Source organism: Acanthochromis polyacanthus, chromosome 8 (genome assembly GCF_021347895.1).
Source record: "Acanthochromis polyacanthus isolate Apoly-LR-REF ecotype Palm Island chromosome 8, KAUST_Apoly_ChrSc, whole genome shotgun sequence".
In the NCBI taxonomy this organism is placed as follows: Eukaryota; Metazoa; Chordata; class Actinopteri; family Pomacentridae; genus Acanthochromis; species Acanthochromis polyacanthus.
In genome coordinates this window covers 34,653,415-34,674,022 of record NC_067120.1, presented here as the reverse complement: position 1 = coordinate 34,674,022, position 20,608 = coordinate 34,653,415, and the positions used below count along the sequence as shown (strand labels likewise).

At 37.3% G+C, this 20,608-nt stretch overlaps 1 protein-coding gene across 1 annotated transcript in view; it reads left to right on the top strand.

The window, feature by feature from the left end:
- Window positions 1-20,608, top strand: part of zcchc14 (zinc finger, CCHC domain containing 14) — a 45,405-nt gene that overhangs the window by 18,016 nt on the left and 6,781 nt on the right. Inside the window, exons 3-10 of the mRNA XM_051951449.1 lie at window positions 4,272-4,476; window positions 9,039-9,109; window positions 9,217-9,288; window positions 10,465-10,532; window positions 12,278-12,456; window positions 15,777-15,813; window positions 17,329-17,761; window positions 17,862-17,959. Of these exons, the coding sequence (XP_051807409.1) occupies window positions 4,272-4,476; window positions 9,039-9,109; window positions 9,217-9,288; window positions 10,465-10,532; window positions 12,278-12,456; window positions 15,777-15,813; window positions 17,329-17,761; window positions 17,862-17,959 (1,163 nt within the window). The remainder of the gene's footprint in view (window positions 1-4,271; window positions 4,477-9,038; window positions 9,110-9,216; window positions 9,289-10,464; window positions 10,533-12,277; window positions 12,457-15,776; window positions 15,814-17,328; window positions 17,762-17,861; window positions 17,960-20,608) is intronic.

Sequence of the window (20,608 nt, the reverse complement as noted above, 5' to 3'; positions counted from 1 at the left end):
AGCTGATGCTGTCATGTAGTGACAAAAAGGATCATTTTACACATTTTAAAGGTACTTTAGGACAAACGATGTACAAGTGTGTGTTGAAGGGGTTAAACCTTTATTTTTGCGTTTTTACCACAGAAACAGCTCAACAGCAAGAACTGCGATGATTGAATTTACAGAAGTATGTGCCTCTGATGAGTCTGAATTTGCTGCTTTGTTTACACGTCAAGAATAACACGAGTGAGCACATAAACGGCGTATTATTCTGACCGTCGCGGCTTCGGCTCGGGGTGATATTTCATAAAGCCTGTGGGCTGGAGGGAGTTCCACACTGTGTTGTTTGTGTTGGAAACTGACAGTTTGTGGTGCAGCATCGCCGCATGTTAATGTTCTGCTTTCAGCAAAAACATGCATTAACCTCGAAGTCATCAACAACACGCTGAGTGAAGGGGTCTGCTGTAAACTTTTGTGTTTGCCCTTTTGCCATAAACCAACATTTTTTTTTCCTTTTTGGAGGCAGCTTAGCAAACTGCAAATCACAGGCTGTGTATGAAAGATGTGACATCACCCTCTGGTTTTGTGGATTACAGTTTTGAGGCTTGGAGTTTGGCGCTTGGCCGTCGACATCTTTGGTTTTTGAAACAAACGAGGGGCAGATCTGACTGGGAATGTCATGATCTGATGGTTGCAACATGTCAAACACAAGGCTGGCCACACCCTGAAGCAGCTTTTTAAAACATATTTTGCTATAAATGACACCATAATTTACAAGATTAACATCATGATGTGTTGAAGGAGACTATAAACTAGCGGTTAAGACCATATACTATTATCAAAACGTTTACTAGGGTCAAAAATTAAGGGAGAAGTCGGCTCATTTTCTCATATATTTCTGTACAGTCAGAGTTCTTTTTGCTACCAGAGGAGCCGCCCTCTGGTGGCCGTTAGAAAGAATGCAGGTTTAAGACACTGTGGCATCAATGTCAAAATGTGAAACTATCACGTCATTTTTACTGTAGCATGTTATTTAGATCCTATATGACAAAACATGAGCAGTATAAGCAGGAAACACCATGACTGCGTGTTTCCACCTTGAAATTGCAGTACATTGGTAAATAATGAATTGCAATGGTCTAGGTGGGAGAAAATTAGGTTATGCATAAGCTTCTCGAGTCAGTTTGATCTTAGCATTGTTGCTAATGTATAGATGCCACAATTTAACCAGAGTCTAGATTTTCTTTTGGTAAAACTGAGGTTGCAAATGAAAAAAACTTTCCACGACTTCATGTTCGGTCCAATGTTCAGCCTTATTATGCTTGTAATGTGATTGGGTCCAATAGGTAGGGCTTTTTGTTTTGTCTGTGTTGAGCTGAAGGTAATTAGCAGCCATCCAGTCCTTTAATTGAAATAAGTCAGTGTTGCAGAGGGTGTAGATTGTTATGACGTTCCCGGGTAAATGAGATATATAACTGGGTGTCATCAGCGTAGAGGGTGGTTGGACACAATGTTGAAATGAGGCAGCAGGTTTTCAGATCTGGAGCAGAGAACTTTAGAAATCACTTGAAGTCTTGTTTCTTTACATCTGATGAATGTGAATCCAATGTTTACTCTGTCTTTGGGGTTTCTTTTGATCTGTACCCACTGCTCAGAAAAATATCCAGCTCTTTAAATGCTAAATTCTTCACCATGTTGATGAGTTAGTTGCTAACTTCTTTGCAGTCCTTGGAGTTTGTTGCTGGACATGTAACATACACAGTAAATCGCTTCTATACATGTGAATGGACTGATTAGAGTAGTGGGAGTGAACAGGAAGCGGTAAAATTGAAGAGTTGAAAGATTCCTAATTGCTCTATAGAGATACAATGAGATACAATAAAATACAATTAGATACGATATTATGAGATATGACTAGATATGATAAGATACGATAAGATTAGATAAGATAAGATAACTTAAGGTATGATAACAGATGATGAAATACGTTCAGATGCAATAAGATACGATTAGATAAAATACGATTAGATAAGATACGATTAGATGTGATATAAGATACGAAGCGATACAATTAGATATGATTAAAAAGGGTACAACAAGACACAATTAGATATGATTAAAAAGGGTACAACAAGACACAATTAGATAAATTAAATGAGATACCTTAAGATACAATTAGATAAGATATGATTAGATAAAATACGATAAGATACGACTAGATTAAGTATGATAAAGTACAATAAGACATGATTAGAAGTGGTATGATAAGATACGATTAAATAAGATACAATTAAATAAGATACGATTCGAGATGATTAGAATAAGATGATATATGATCGGATAAGATGCTGTAAGATACGACAAGATACAATAAGATATGGTAAGATATAAGATACAGCTAGATAAGATATGAGAAGATAAGATACCCTACGATATGATACAACTATATCAGACAACATAAGGTATGACAACAACAGGCAATAAGATACAGTACAATACCACAACATAATATATAACAAACAAAGTAGAATGAGATACAATAAGATATGATCAGGTAGCATAAGTTCTGATGAGATACAATTAGATACGACACGATAGCGTAAGATACGATAAGTTAAGATAGAACTTTAGAGCCCTATGGGACTCCACAGGACTTGAGAGCAGTTGAAGAAGAAAAGCTGTCCATAGTAACTTTAAACTGTCTTGGTAAGTTTGAGGAAAGCTACATTGTAGAGCTACATCTAGGCCATTTCAAGGCATGCACGGATTAATTTCATGAAAATAAAGGGTCAAACTTCATTACACAGAGATTAGTTTTTAGGGTTGAAATCCACAAACAAAGAGCAACTTTAAATGGAAGATTGCTTGATTGAAAGCATCACATCTGTCTTCTGGTGGTTCTGGAAAACTCAGGAAATTAATGGAATTACAACCAAAGCAAATTAAACCCAAATTAGATTAAATTTCTTCCACCAGAGAGGTTGTTTTGATGAGAAAAGTATCATAATCTGCTCCATATGTGACCAAAACTGTTGAGAAAGATTAGCTTGCGTGTTTGAAAGTAGGTTAAACAGATTTGGTTGCATCGGTTCCAGTCGGAGCAGCGGTTCAGATGGTTTTAAATGTGTGTCTGGATGTCGACTCTTCCTCCCTCTGACGGCTCCTCGAGGCCTCGGCTATAAATACGAGCGTCCTCCTCTCAGTCGGCGGCCTCGTTAAACATTGGTTGGCTGTGCGCTGTCAGGTCTTTCTCCTCACTTTGTTTTAGCAGCGTGCCAGTTCTGCAGAGAGCATCAGAGTTAGTTCAGGCTTTAAGAGATGCATTCATATACATGGACGCCGCTTCAATGTCCACTTGTGTGTGCTTTTTTTGTGAGTCTGTGAGGGTTTAGAGGAGACGAAAGCTGTGCAGGACTGTTTCTAGAAGCATTAGTTACACTTTTCATTTTAGTTATTTTGTATGTCGGTCTGCAGGATGTGAAGAAGTGGAAATAAAAAGGACAAAAACGCAACAAATTACCTTAAATAAACCAAAATGCATTGTGTTGATGCTTTACCAAGACACTAAATATATTCCCCACTTTTCAGTCTTAATTATACTTTTTTAAAAACATTCAATAACATCAAAAATCTTAAAAATAATAGCATCTGTTATGCATGTGTATGTTATGTACGGATAGCGAGTCACGTGACCTAAATGTGTAGCGGGCAGCGGGCATTGATGGGACTCGGTAACACCCCCACAATTTAATCAATCTTTTGTCATTTTCGACGGATAAGTCCTGATAAGTCCGCAGTGGTGAACTTGTAGTGGGATCACAATCATGTGATCGTCAGCAGACAGCTGACGTAGTGTTCAGTTACCGTGGCACTGTGTCATTATCAAGAGATACAGAAATCGTGGATCCAGACTAAAAGCTGCATCACTGCCAAATTCTAATCACTTGGTCCTTGTGTCATTTCTGACCGTCCTTGAATATTTCACATAAATCTATTAATCCATTTTTGAGTAATGTTGAACACAGACAGACAGACAGACAAACCAACGCCGATCGTCACATAACTCCGCCACGTTTCTTGACGGAGTAATAATGTCCATAAACGCAAATGTTGCACCATATTTGTGCACTTATTCGGTGCTCTACTGTTTAACATAATGTTTGTTTGTTTTTATCGTCTTTATTGTCATCTGAGTGTTGTATGGTGTTTTGTGTTGACCCAACACATGCTTCAGTGTGTAAACAAGTTCTATTTAAACATTCACCTGCCTGTCCCTGACCTCTAACCTCCAGAACCAGACCAGAGAGGCCGGATCGTCTTCATCGGACCATCAGACCAACCAGGAGATCACCTCACCTCCTCCTCACCCAGACCTCCGTCCTCCCCCGCCTCCACCTCCTCCTCCCCCACCTCCTCACCTCAGTCCTTCTCTACCTGCTGGACAGAACCAGGAAGCAGCAGCTGCGACCAAAAGCCACCAGGTGAAAACAGGAAAAGGTGAGCAGAAGTTTGTATTAAGTGTTGCACTGAAGTTCACTTGTTACTATTACTTCTTATGTATTATTCAGACACAATTTTCTGCACCTAAATCATCTCACAGCTTTGAGAAAACCCATATAAATTATACATCAAAACATGTGGTTTGTTTGGGACTGGTGTGCTGTGTGTTTTAGTAGCAATTCATTGTACGTTTTCTATGTAATTTGTAAAAAATAACTGCATTAAAAATCTCCATTAAAATGAATGGGAGGTCAGCCAGACAGCTGCCAACACCAGCCATTATGGAACCTTGTAGCTTGGGATTTTTTTTACAGTAGAAACTTAGTTTAAAGTTTAAATAAGTCACAAGGCTTTAAATGTTTTTTGTGTATATCCATGTTTTGATATCTGTTACGGTTTTTACACAGTCGCAGTTTAAATTTCATTAATTTTTTGAGAATGCAAAATTTTCTTGAGCTAGAAGTGGTGACATCACAAGTCTAAATTTTGACCAGAAAAATTACATGAAAAAAGTTCAGTTAAACTTGTCTCCTTCTCACAATTGCTCCTCTACATGAACAATTTATGAATAAAAATGTATGTATTTATGTCCTCTTTCACTCAGTGAGTCTCATTGCTGTAGGATTTATATTTTTTTTCATGAATCACCTCAGAGCTCAGAGTGTGTCCACCAAAACTCTCACTGACTCCCGTTATATCAGAGCTCTAAAATCAGAAAAGTTGAGGCTCTTTAACCTGCCACCATATCTGTAAAAAACACAATATGGACATGAAAATACATCAAAATGTTCAAAACAAGATTGTGCTTCACACGGTGAAAGAAATTTTCCGATACAACTTGTAGTTTTTGAACTGTGAGCGTTTGTTTAAGGGTCTAAACCTCAGTCTGCCTGCTCTGCTCACTACAACCAACCATTGACTCACAGCTGATTGGCTGATTGATGCACTTTCAAAGTAAAAGCTCAAAGATATTAAAAGGCACTGATCAATGAAACATACTGGCTTTTCAAGCTAAAATTAACTTATATAATTTATACCTCATGTGTAATTGAAGCAGGATATATTAACTGGGAAACGCTGCATTAAGACACTTAAATTTCTTCAGAAATGTTTTATTTTTCTATACATTCTGCTGCTTTGTTTTAAATGCTGCATGTAGAAATATCATCTGTATGTAGGTACGGCTTCACCATCCGCCCGTTTAATGTTCTACAGCCGGTTGTTCCCAGTGGAACAAGACGTGGCACATCTGAAGACTAAAACCTTGCCTAAAGAATGCTGCCCCGAGGCGTAGGTGTGTGTTTATGTAGTGTTTGGTTTCAGCTTCAGGTTGATCTGTCAGTTCAATCATCACCCGACCATTCAGGGTTTCAGTCATCATATTCGTTCACAGCGTCAGGCTTGTTGGTGAGCTGGTGTGCTGAGCTGCAGCGAGCGGAGAGACTTTATATAAAAGAAAATACTTATAATAATAATATAATGACTTTTATTTCTAGAGCACCCTGGAGGTCCTTTCTGAAAAATAAAATGGACAAAAACGACAAAAGAAAACTTTTAAGCATTCGTAAAGGCAGTTAAACTTTAACAAGAACAATAGTAAAACTTTGTAAAGGGGTTAAATGTTGTAGAAAGTCTTGTAGGTAGGATTTTAAAAGCTTGTTTATCTGAGACACTGAACAGTAAAAACATCGTCCTCCTTTGTTTTTAAGCCTGAAACCTTTCCTTTTTAACATTAACTGAGGTGCAGAATACGGTGTTAAACTGTCGAGCCGGGCTGTGTAGTGATTTAAAATGAATCTGAAGCTGAATTGCAGTTCTGCCTTTCCCTCCGTTGAGTTCTTTATTAACTGTAATCAGATGATCGCTGCTTCGTTGAAACACGTAAATAAGGAATTTGAAACGTCCAGGTGGCAGAAAATGAGAGTCTGGAGGATGTTTTTTATTGAGCATTGGTTTATTTTTAGCAATGTTGAATAAATTAAAGAACACACACATGAGGGCAGAGAGTCCCCCAATGAAACCTTCCTCCTGTTTTCTCAGTTTCTGCAGTCATACCAGAAAGCTGAAAACTTCTCGTGTTGTAAAACGATAGAGAGACGAGCAGCACGAGTCGATCTGTCAGAGAGTTATCGCTGCAGGAGGTCACTGAAACATCTGAGCAGAACGCTGTGCACAAACACACACAAATGATGGACGTACGGTTTGTGTATCCGCAGTGTGTGTGTTGTAGAACACACTGTAAAAAATTTAAATAAATAATTAAATCCTGTACAGAAACTGTGAAAATCAAGAGGTAAAGGTGCCAGGAAAAATTAGTTAAATAACGATGGAATACTGTCATTTTCAAAAATAGGAAAAATGATTAAAATAATGCACGATATCTGAAAAATAATCATATTTTTTGAGTATTTAACTGCCATAAAATTTCTATGATCTTACTGTTACATGTTGTGAAATAATGAATTATTATTTGTAAAAATACATATTTTTGATCTGGACATTATTTTCAGTTTTGGTCAGTTTTCTGCTTGTTGATGTGTAAATTAAATTAACATTTTTTGTGATGTTATTATATATTATTTGTAATTAAACAAAGCAGGGGAAATCTCTAAAATAACCATTACATATATTTATTTACAAGTTTTCAATCTTTAATATACAGAAGTTTTATTTCAGATTAAATAATGGTATTTTTTGTAAATTTAAGTACAGCAACAGAAAAAGAAGTAAAAATCATCAAAAAATATAAAATTTTCTGTATTTTACTAAATATGATCTGTAATTTAAATAAATAAATAGTGGAAATCTGTACAATGAAAATGTATTTATTCTTTTAGATTTTCCATCTGCGTTTGCTGATTTATATGCAGTAAAAAATAGTGTAATTTTCTGGTAAATTTATAAAGATACAGATGTTATGTGAATTTTTTTGGGTGTTTATTGTTTTAATTAACATTCTTTTGTTCTCTGATTTTACTAGTTATCTGTAATGTAACAAAACAGGAACAATCTGTAAAATAACATGAAATCTTTCAGAAATTCCAGTAAAAACAGTTGGACTTCTTTGTCTCTCTCCTCCTTCGCTGCTGCTTGTCGCTGCTCGTCTTTATTTTAATCTGACATGTCTGAATCGATACCTGGAGCTTTTCTCTGAACACACTCCCGCTTACATTTAACATTTAAACTCAGACTCACCTTCCATCGCCGGATCAGCCTGAACCTGCCTCTGCACCCGAGGCCACGGATCAGAGGTTCTGTCGGTAAATCTGCTGTTCCAGGCGTTCTGGAGGCGGTCATTGTTGTGGGTTTAGGAGGATTTTTCTCACACTTCTCTCTCTAATGTTTGCTCAGTTTACAGCTCATTTTTCACTCGACATTTCTTCATTTTCACAGCTTGTTGTTGTGGGTGCTGATGCTGGATTCTCAGACGGGACTTAAAATTACTTTCCACTAAGGAAATATTTGTAAAAGAATTAAATTTTCATAGGGAGGCTAATAAATTTGTCTTCAACTGTATATACTGAATATGATGAAGATTTGGCTTGTTGATATCAAGTGTTGATATTTTAAAAATAAATCAAGGACTTAGCTTTTTAGTCTGGCTTTTAATTTGATATAATTAATTTATTTTTATTTTATTTATTTAACTGTTTTTATTTTTAATTGAATTTATGTTTATTCCCTTATATATCTACATTACGTTTGTCAAAATTAAAGCGCTGAAGCAAATTAATTCATCATCATGATTAATCTGACTCAAAGTTTTAACATAATAAACACATCTTTTGATTTAATTTAATTTAATTTGTTTTTTTCTATTTATTTATGTATTTATTTGTGTAATAATTTATTTAACTATTGTTTTTTTAATAATGGAATTTATTTATTTCCTGATATATCTATACACGTTTAAATCTATTTTATGTGTCTATTATAACTTTTAAAAAACTTTCTATTATTGCGTTATTGTGCTTTTCTGAATTTTGCCTCTTTGCATTTATTTACAGCAGCATTTCCTCAGTCTCTGTTTTATTGGGTTCTTCATTCCTACCATAATGTTTGTGGAGGGCAGCTTGTTGTCTTTTTTTTATTCTGTAACGCACATTTTATTTGCATTGATTCCCCCCACAAAACTTGGAAACAGTCCTGCTTTTAGATGTATAATCACATTTCTGTCACATATTTGGCCGGTCGGGAGTGGAAATAGAGCTTTAAAAGCAGGAGGAATGAGAGCGTTATTTTGCTGCTTACTAAATGGGAGAAATCTCAGCACCTGCATGAGTAGTCGACATGCAGCCACTTAAAGTTGACATCAGTCCATTTTAAACTGAACATTTTCTGCTGCTCAGTCAAACATTCAACCCTGAACTTTGACTTTCCTGCAGACGGAGCTCCGTCCTTCAAACCGCTTCACCTTCACCGTGTGATTCTTTCTTTATCATGAGTTAAAACAGAGCCAAGTTTAAATCCCTTCAGGTCATTAGACTCATCATCCCTCAGTGACTGATGTGTTAAAGCAGCCGTCTCAGATATGTGACATGTGATTAATCTTCTTTCAGCTGCGATTGAGAGGCTGCTGCTCAGAGGAATCACACACAAGTCTGAGGACGGCAGCGAATATGTGTTCGAGGTGAGTTCAGTGTCCACATGCAGGCACTTAATCATTGACTCCTGCTCACTTTTTCCAAATTCTCTTTACATTTTAACTCAATCTTCCTCTTTGTGCTGCTCCTCCAGGTGAGCTGGTCCAATGGTTTGGTGTTATCTGTGGTCAGAACTCAACAGGAGGTGGCAGAGCTGATGTCCCAGGTCAGAGCCAACACTGAAAACACACTGAAATCCATTGAAAAACATTCTGAACACACTGAAACACAGTAAAGCAAGCTGAAAACACACTGGAAAACAATGGTAAACACTGAAACCACCCTGAGCACACACAAAAACACACTGAGAACACACAAAAACACACTAAGAACACAAAAACACACTGAGAACACACTGGAAAATACACCGAAAAACTATGTAAACACTGAAACCACAATGAGAACACACAAAATCACATTGAGACACACTTGAATGCAACAAATCACACTGAAATACACTGAAACACAATGAAAATACACTGAAGCATACTGGTAACACACCGAAATACAATGAAACACACGGAAAATACACTGAAAATGCACTTGAATACAATAAATCGTACTGAAACACACTAAAGCAAACTGAAAACACTCAGGAAAACAGTGCAAAACAATGAAACATACTGAAATACAATGAAATACAATGAGACACAATGGAAACACACAGAAATACAGTGAAAACACACTTAAGATACACTGAAAACACACTGGAAAATACACTGAAAAGCAATGTAAAACACTGAAACCACAGTGAGACCATACAAAAACACACTGAGACACTTTAATGCAATAAATCACACTGAAACACACTGAAATACAATAAAACACGCTAAGAACACACAGAAGCACACTGAAACATGATGAAAATACAGTATAAGACACTTAAAATACACTGAAATACAATCAAAGACACGAAAGCAAACTACAAACACACTAACAGTCAATCTCAGTTTATCTTAAACACATGAGCTCTGGAAAGAAGTCATTATGCATCTCATAAGTCTTTGTCATGGTGCCCCTTCACAATGCTCACTTACTTTGAGTTACCCTCTCCTCTGATCTCTACAGTATAAAACAGTAAGAGGCACCAGGTACTACAAATAATCTACAATACTTACAGTGTGTATTATCAAAAGAAATGGCATCAAACTGGAGTTACACATAGTAAATATTAAATCACTCAGATCGGATCGGGGGCAAAACACTTGAGTGAAGCTTCCCTAGTTGACCCGCATTTGTTTTTAAATGGTTATAGCTCAGTATCATCGACATAGAAGTTTAACGACACATTGTGCTCAGTTTATTTCAGTTTTTACCTAATACTGTTGAATGCCTCTGTTAGCTGTCGCAGGCGTTTCCTGATGAAGGAATGGAGAAGTTCCTCCCTCAGTCCATAGAGCTGGACCCCAGGTGAGTGCCAGAACGCCACCTGTACAGTAAAAGAAACAGTCACCGTGAAAAATGAGATAAAAGGCTGCATTGTTTTTTTTGTTTTGTAATATAACCAACTTAAATATAGAATCCACAGCTGCGATTGTATCTCTGATCGGCTCACCTCTTTTGTTTTCCTGATTTGACTTGAAACTGACCTCATCGGCCCCGATACTGACAATCGACCAGAGCACTGATAGCTTAACTGTCTGAACCTCAAACAGTTTCTGTCCGCTTTTTTTCCACTTAACCGAACTGAACAAAATTTGATAAAGATAAAAACAAACAAACATATGAAACATTTCTAGTGGAACATTAGTAGTGGAAAATATTCCAAATGTGAGCTCTACATTCTCTACATATTTTCTATTTTATTTTGTGGATGTTTCCTATTACACTGCCTGCAGTTTAGCCAAAAAGTCCGTCATTTTTTGTTACATGATTGCTGGTTGTAGCTGATTTATTAAGGATTTTCTGTTCGCGTCATGATACGCAGAATTTTTATTATGTTACCGAGTATGATTTGGGCAGAGAGTTTATTTTGGGTGAGTATTTAAATTGAGACATGTAGAATAATGTATTTTTGAGGATTTCAAGCTTAGATTTGGTGAATTTTACCAGTAAAACTGCCCGTCACAGACGAGTAGTTCAAGCACCATTGGAAAGTTTAAAACCAAAATATTGTTTTACAGTTCCTGACTCTAGTAAAAGGTGTACTTTTTCAGGTTTTTTTTAAAGATAACATGCCCTTCAGTACAGCTGTTGGGTTTTGGAATTCACAGGTTGGAGTACCATACTCGTCTCCTCTCTGCTCTGTGGAAACACCACCTGCAGTTCAGCTGAAATCTCTCAATTTTTGTCACATCAATGTTAGTCACAGCTGAACCACTGATGGCTTCTTGGTTGCGTAGAGGAGTTTTTGCAGAATTGGGTTGGAGCAAATGGTATATTTTTGGCCAATATTTAAATGGAAAATAAAGTGATTTTGATAAAATATCACGAGTTCAAGATTTGATCAAGTTTTCCAATAAAACTGCATCAGAGATGAGTAGTTCAAGCACCATTGGAAAGTTTAAAATCACAATTTTTTTTTACAGTTCCTGACTCTAATAAAAGGTGTCATTTTGCAGATTTTTTTAAAGATGAAATGCCTTTTAATACCACTTGCAGGTTCAGAGATTCAGAGGATTTAATTTTTCCTTCTGTCATCAAAGCATCTCTTCTTTTTTAGCTTAGTTCTTGTCTCCCTGCTCTGGTGTCTCTCGCATTAGAGAAACAATGGTAGCTCTATATACTGGTAATATTTTGCAATTTGCATTTGTAAGTTGTTTTCATAGTGTTGTTCTCCCTGCTCGGTGTAAACACTGCCTGCAGTTCAGCCGAAAAGTCATTAAGTTAGCTGAGTTACTAAGGATTTTCTACTTGCTCTGAGGTGTGCAGATTCTTTTTTTTTAACGGAATGTAGCTAGTGCAAAGAGTTCATTTTTGAGAATGTAGAATACAGTGATTTGACCTTTAAGATTTGGTCCAGTTTTCCAATAAAGCTGCAAGTCACAAATGATTAGTTCAAGCACAACTGTAAAGTTTAAATTCCAAATATTTTCTTGAATTTCTGACTTTAATAAATGGTGTAATTTTGCAAGTTTTTTCAGAACTAACATGCTTTATCTTCTGCCATCAGAGCATCTCATTCTGGTTCTTAAGCCCAGTGTTTTGTCTCCCAGGTGTCTGACAGCTTTGCCCTGCCATGTCCTCCAGCACCACAGCGTCCAGATGTTCTTCACCTCCACCAGACCTCTGTCCCCCAGCTGTCCCTCCTCTCCACCCTCCTCCATCCCAGCGCTACCATCCTCCCTTCCTACTTCACCCGTAGCCCCGACCTCCCCGCTCACCTCCAGCTCTAGTGAGTCTTCGCTTTGCTCTGCGGGGATTTTTAAACTCACATATTCAGATCGGTTTAACAGAGTGGAAGCAGCAGAGTGTGTAAAGTCTTTATAGAGGGCAGCGGGGATATAAAACAGCGGATTTCTATTCTTAGACGCTCGGAAAGAAGGTGGCAAGGAGGGAAAGATAAAAGATTTCATGCCTGGTGTTGGGGATGAGAGAGAAAAGAGGCAGTGGAAAGGTCAAGGCTGGCTGGTTGCAGCGCCTGGACTGCAGGGAGGATTTTCAGCCCGAGTTTCTGAGGTGTTGGAGGCAGCGGACGTGGTCTATTTCAGTCTGCTGTGGGAATTCAGCGTGGCATGTTTGTGTTGGGAAGCCTGGAGTGTGGTGACCTCATGTTGGTGTGTATGTGTGTGTGTGCTCAATCTATGAGTGTGACTTCATCCCGCGGTGTATTTATAGCCACCAGTGTGGTGTGTTTCTATGCGTGCTCGGACTTGGTTGCATGTGTTTGTACCTCGGCGACTCTCAGGAGAGGAAAGGCCGTAATGTGGCTCCACAAACACACCCTCCACCACAATATGAGACCGCCCATCCTACATACGCTGGAATACGAGGCTGTAATGTGTGTTTTTCTGCACCGGACACATGGGTCACTGCCCGTGTGCTTCCACTTAGAACGTTGATGCTTTCAGACATAAACAGAACGACAGTTTTTTGACCAAATCTGCACTTTTTTTTTTTGTTGTTCCATCTCAAATTTTCCAACTTCTTCTGCTCAACAGGTTCTGATTTGTTTGAAGCTTGTCAAATATTGCAGATTCTTAGTCAATGAGATAAGAACGAACAGTGAAAACGTCAGACTTTTTTCTTTTACCCTCCTGTTGTCCTCATTTACAGGCACCAAAAAATATTGTTTCCTTGTCTGAAAAAAATCCAAAAATTCAGCAAAAAAATTCCACAAATTTCTGAAAATTTGCAAAACCTTCAGTAAGAAATTTCTAGTTTCCCTTAATGTTTTTTTTAAAATCCCCCAAATTAGGCAAGAAACTTTTAGTAAATATTTTCCCAAAAAATGAGTAAAAATCTTCCAAAAAATCCTAAAAATATCTAAAGTGATTCCATATGTATCAGTAAAACTTCTAACATTTTCTTTAAGAACATTCACATAAAAATATGCCAAAATCCGGTGATTTTCGCTGGATGTTGGTTGATCTTTATTTGAATGTTCTTAAGAAACATTTTTAACATTTTTTTTCCACCAAAAAACAATAATAATAATATGTTCAATTTATATAGCGCCTTTCACAAACCCAAGGTCGCTTTACATAAACAAAAATAAAAAAAATGTTCAAAGATTTCCCAAAAATGTTGAAAATGTGGACATCAGAATTTTCACTGTGAAAATATTTTTTTTTTTCCACATTTTCAAACTTTAAAACAGGTCAGTTTTGACCCACAGGACAACACGAGGTTAAAAGTTCCTGAGATATTGTCATTCAGAAATATCTTTGAATATCAATATGAGCCCCAGGGCATGATACTGCCACCGCCGTGCTTGAAGGTAGGTTTGGTGTTCTTGGGATTAAAAGCTTCATCTTCTCTACTTCAAGCATATATCTGGTAACTGTGGCCAAATAGCTTTTTTTTGTTTGATTCATCTGACAGCAGCCTCAAATTCAATGTGCAAAAAAACATGCTAAAAGTGGTTCGACAAGCATGATAATACCACCACCATGCTTGAGTGTAGGTTTGCTGTTCTTAGGATTAAAGTTTTTATAGTTGTTCCATCTCAAATCATCTGATTTCCTCTGCTCAACTGTCTCGATTTGTTTGAGATTTATTTAGCATAAATTCTGAATGTTTAAATTGGAATCTGTGAAATTTTATATCGATATATCAAGTCTTTCGTAGACAGCTAAAATTGCTCATTGATCGCATTTTAGCACACTTTTCACATATTGAATTTTGAGACGTTTTGAGCAACAATATCTCAGAATCTATGAAAGATAAAAGCCTTTAATTTGAACTATGGAATTAACTGTTTGACTAAACTTACCAGATATATATTCAGAGCGGAAAAAATGAAGCCTTCAACACCAAGAACACCAAACCCATTCTCAAGCATGGTGGTGGCGGTATCATGCTCTGGGGCTCACAGTGAAATTTGAAGCCCTTTGAACAACAATATCTCAGAAAATATAGAAGTTAAAAGCTTGAATTTTTCACAGTTAGTTCTCATCATGTCATTGATTCTGAATTTGCAATATTGGACAAGTAGATGAAATAGTCTCAGATTATGGGTGTTGTATTAAAATAAGTAGGAAAATATCATTAAAAGTTGTGTCTGTGAGGTCAAACTAAACAAAAATAACTTTTTCGTTCTTGTGTCCAAGTATTTCATACTGTAAAATATTCTATAGAATTTGTTTTGTATTATTGTGGCTTGAAACTACAAATGTTTCAGAAAATATCACTACTTGACTTCTGTATTATCATTTTTTGTTGTTAATGTGTGCTCAAAGGTGGGACTTTATTTCTCATTTCAACTCCCCCATACTTGGAGATGATTTGATCTACTTGTCCAATACTGCAGATTCTGAGTCAATTACATGATGAGAAATAACAGTGAAGGCAAGCTTTTATTTTGAATAGTTCCTGAGATATTGTCATCGAAACATAGCCTCAGATTATTTCAATGTGAGCTCCAGAGCATGATACTGCCACCACCATGCTTGAGAATGGGTTTGGTGTTCTTGTGGTTGAAAGCTTCATCGTCTCTCTTTCAAACATATTTCTGCTTATTATGGCCAAATAGATTGGTTTTTGCTCCATCTGGCACAGAACTTTCCGAAAGAAGGTCTTTTCTTTGTCCGTGCGGTCAGCAGGAAACTTCAGTCGGGCCTTAAAGTTCTACTTTCTAGACCAAGATTTTGTCATATATACAAAGACCTATAAGACCTATAATAATTCTATGATTTTTTTTTTGTGAGAGACCAATAAGTTTCAATGATTCCAGTTGTAGGAGTCATTTAAAACTCAAGACTCCCATCATATGCAAGATCTTTACAACTGTATATGTTGTGTTTACTGAAGAGTAGCAAATGTTAGCAAGCTAAACTACTAGAGTTAACATGGTAACAATAAATCTATTAAACATCTTAGCATCGTCACTGTGAGCAAAATGGATGTTAGCATTTAGCTCAAAACACTGCTCTTCACCTTCACTTAGCCTCTAGGTTTTTGTTTGCTTTGTTTGAAGCTAATTGGCGATGATGATGATGATGATGGTGAGGGTGATGATGATGAAGGTCTTTTTGTTTCCACTCTGTCCCACAGATCTTGGCTGTATGGTGCAGTACAGAGGAGCTAACAGGTAAGATTTTTTGCCCGTCTCTCATTTTTCTGCATTAAAACTCTAACAGTCCAGGTGTAATGTTATTCTTTGTACCCACAAAGAACTTGGAAGCTGTTAATCCTGCTTTCACTGCATGCCAGCTGGATTACTGTAACTCCGTGTAATCCTGTACATTCTGCTGGCACCATTTTCCTGCACATTAAACTTTGACGCTGTTTGAACAACAGTATCTTAGGAACTATTAAAGATAAAGGCTTAAAATTTTCACTGTTATTTCTCATCATGTCATTGATTTAGAATCTGTATTATTGAGCAAATAGATTAAATAACATCTTCTTATGAGTGAGTTGAAATACAAGAAGTAGAAAAATGAAGCTGTCATAAAAAGTCCCATCTTTGGAGACAAATGAACAAAACTAGTGATGTTTTCTGAACCATATGTAGTTTCATGTGACAATAATACTAAACAACATATAGAATACTTTTAATATGAAATACTTGGTCACGAAAAAAGGAAAGTTATTTTTGTTGAACTTTCATAACAGGTATGACCACCAAACCAAAAATATCAGTAGATCCAGTCTAAGTCAAGAAGAAGAGGGCAGAACCATTTTGAAAAATAGCTGTTTTTCTCTAATTTTCTGGTCAAATTTTTTTGATTGTTTTGTATTATTGTGACAACTCACCTATAATCAGAGAGTATTTGATCTACTTGTCCAATATTGCAGATTCTCATTCAATGACATGATGAGAAATAATGGTGAAAATTTCAGGCTTTCATCTTTGAGAGATATTGTCATTCAAAAATATCCCTAAATATCAATATGAGCCCCAGAGCATGATAATGCCACCGCCGTGCTTGAAGGTAGGTTTGGTGTTCTTGGGATTAAAGGCTTCATCTTCTCTACTTCAAGCATAAATCTGGTCCGTGTGGCCAAATAGGAACTGACCGCAGCTTCAAATTTCAGTGTGCCAAAAAAAAAAGCTAAAAATGGGTCAAAAAGAAGATAATGCCACCGCCATGCTTGAGAGTAGATTTGGTGCTCTTGGGATTAAAGCTTTGTCTTCACTAGTCCAAACATATATCTGGTCAATGCAGTCAAACTGCAAGTTGTTTTGTTTCATCTGACCTCAAATTTCATTGTGCAAAAAACATGCTAAAAGTGTGTCAACAGGCATAATAATGCCACCACCATGCTGGAAGGTAGGTTTGGTGCTCTTGGGATTAAAGGCTTCATCTTCTCCACTCCAAAAGTATATTTGGTCATTGTGTTCCAATGGCCTTTTTTTTTGTTTTATCTGACCACAGCCTCAAATTTCAATGTACAAAAAAAATAAAAATGCTAAAAATGGTGATGCCACCGCCATGCTTGAGAGTGTTTGATGTTCTTGGCTGTATCGATTGGGGGTGGCCAAGTGTCTTATTGTTTGTTTCATCTGACCACAAAACGTTCCTCCAGAAGCCTTGTTATTGTTCAGAGTTGTGTTACAATAATAATTTCTTTGGTAACAGATTTGTCCCTCCTCTTTCAGGGCGGTGTACCGAGTCGCCAGCGTCCAGCCGGTCGTCAGCACCCACAGCTCCGTCTCCACTCGGTCCACTCCTCACCTCTCCCCCCTCCCACCTCCTCTTCCTCCCTCCATCCCTCCTCCCCAGCACTCCCCCCAGCTCTCCTCCCTGCCTCCCCCAGTACCGTCCTTACCCGCCCGGGGATCCAGTGGAGGTGACATCACCTCCCAGCCTCACCCCCAGCAGTACTCCCAGCACCACCTCCATCCACAGACCAGCAGCCAGCCCAGCACGCACCTGTCCCATTCCCAGTCACATTCCCGATCCCAGTCCCACCTACAGCCACCATCCCAGTCCCAGCCCAGCACTCTGGAGCAGAACAGCATCCTGGACTGGCTTCGTCGGCTGCGACTCCACAAGTATTACCCTGTCTTCAGACAGCTCACCATGGAGGAGGTGGGTTCACTTCCTCCTCTCATTTCTTTCAGTTTGTCCATTTGTAATAATGAACTTAAGTGAACCTGTTTCTGAATCTGCTTTTCTATTGAACGCTCAGTTTTTAGCGCTGACAGAGGAGGACCTGAACAAGTACGATCTGACCCAAGGAGCAAAGAAGAAACTGAAGACCCAGCTGGAGTTACAAAAGACAGCAGAGTAAGGAAGCTGCAGATAAAACTGATTTTCTGTTTTCTGTGAGCCTTTATTTCTACAATACTTTTACAGGAGCAGTAACCTTCTGCTCCTTGGAAATATATTCACAATCTATATATAGATCTGGTTATAACACACTCTGTCGCTATGAAACGGATTATTTTAAGTTTCAGTCCCTTCAAACCCTTCTTAAAAACTCCAAAACACACCAACAGGATTAAAACTAATGTCATATGATAAAATTTGCCAAAATTATACCATTTTCATAGCAAAATGCAGGTAAAACTGGAAAATTTGTCCAATTTTCAACTTTTTAACGCTTAGATATGTGTTTGGTAGATATACAAACAAAAAATATACATATACAAATATACAAACAAACAACAAATATAGATATAAAAAGATACAAACATACAAACAAATAACAGTTATCCTTTAATTCTTTGAACGCCCAGACCTGCTGACGGGTTTGAAACACGTTATCTTTAAAATATTATCTAAATTAAACTATTTGTCAGAGAAACAAACTGTAAAAACAGAGAAAAAGTCACGTATTTCATTGGAATCCATTTCTTATTTAAGAATTCACCAAAAATAATCAGTAGCAGATAGGAAAAAAGTGTGACAGCAAATTAAAAAATGCAAATAATAAGATATTAATAGTGTGTAGAGTCACCATTTTTCCACTTTCAGTAACACCCATGGGTAAATGGAAAAATATTGCATGTGTTGATTCCAATTTTAGTAAAATAAATTGTGAAAGAAATACGTTTTTTTCTTTCTTTTCTTTTTATAAAAGACTTATTTAGTGGTTATTAGGCATTATGACTTAGCTAGACTTACCAGAAATATATTCAGAGTAGAGAAGATGAGGCCTTCAACACCAAGAACACCAAACCTACCCTCAGGCATGGCGGTGGCATTATCATGCTCTGGGGCTCTCATTGAAATTTGAACATTATCTCAGAAACTATTAAAGATAAAACCTTCATCATAGCATTTCAATACACACTGAGTTCTCTGTGCTTCTAGTCCTGGTCGTTCTGTTTCCATTGAGGTGCAGGACTTTATTTTGAAGTGAAAAATGAACCCACAGTGAGAAAAATGAAGCAGCCAGAAACTGCTTGTGGGTTAACAGGAGGTTGAAAAACTGGTTTTGCTGCTGCCAGAACATCTGGAGGAAATCAGGGGAGCAAATATTCAAACATATCACTCAGAAATCACACTCAAAAGCTGTTTTAAAAGCACAAAGCAGATAAATTGCACTCTGAATGTAGATTTCTGCTTCCATTTCATTGGTAAATTCTCACATTTTGGTGCAACTCGGTGAGGATGCAGAGCTGTTGGGTACAAATACGCCACAGAAAGACCTTCCTGTCTGTGAAACCATGAATATAAGTGGGTTTAAAATGAGGCATGCTGGGCTGACACCTCATTAACTATTGCCAGAGACACCGATCAGCTGCTGATTTCCACAGTAAACGTCCTGCAGCAGCGCTCCGTATGGGGTCAATGTTTAACCCGCCGCACAGATAAGATGTTCTGAACCTGCAGGAAGTCACGCAGAAAAACACAAAAACATGGACACACACACACACACACACACACACACACAATGAACCTGCTACTGTTATCTCCTCTTGATTGTTTCCATTCTCAGCATCAACAGGTTTTTGTGTGTGTGTGTGTGTGTGTGTGTGTGTGTGTGTGTGTGTGTGTGTGTGTGTGTGTGTGTGTGTGTGTGTGTGTGTGTGTGTGTGTGTGTGTGTGTGTGTGTGTGTGTGTGTGTGTGTGTGTGTGTGTGTGTGTGTGTGTGTGTGTGTGTGTGTGTGTGTGTGTGTGTGTTGATCAGCCTCTGTGTACAATGTCGCTCCCTGGTGGTCATTTAAGCACATTAGCTTTTCATGAGCTGTTTAACTTTTGTTTTACAGAATATTTTCATTCAGTACATGAACAAAACATTTATAATAACCATCTGTTCCTTATAAAAAGACACACAGATTAAACAGACATCTGATTTTTACCATGTCACTGTGAAACCCATTATTTTAAGCTTATTGCAGGAAAAAAAGACAGAATTCCTATTTAATTTGTCCCTGTTTAAATCATTTTAATGTCTAATTTGTTTTGTCTTGGGGTAACTCTGGTTGCTGCATTTCAAATTTCACAGTTTCATGTCATTAGAGCTGCTCATTTACAGCAATAATCACAATTACCGATATTTTGGTCATTATCAATTTAACACAATAGCTTTTCAACTTTGAAAAAACTATGCATTTCTGAAAGTTTTTGTCTTTAACGGTGGATTTCTTTGAATTTTAAATATAATTCAGCTCCAAAAATAGTGAATGTAAGAAGAAAACTGAGAGCCTTATTGTGAAACCAAATGCAGCACATTAAATAATAGTAAAAGTAAAATGTCCTATTTTTACGTTGCATTTTTAGTCGTTTTTGCACTTTTCTTCCACTTTTTTGTGTTTTTAACAGTGCATGAAGACATTGTGTGTAGTTGGACTGTATTTTTGGAGGGGTTAGAAATTCAGGTTGCAGCATAATGACTTAGGAAAACTGTAATTCAACTGGTAGAGATAGTAGAGTAGAATAAAATAGAGTGAAGTAGAATAAAATAGAGTAGAATAAAATAGAATAGAC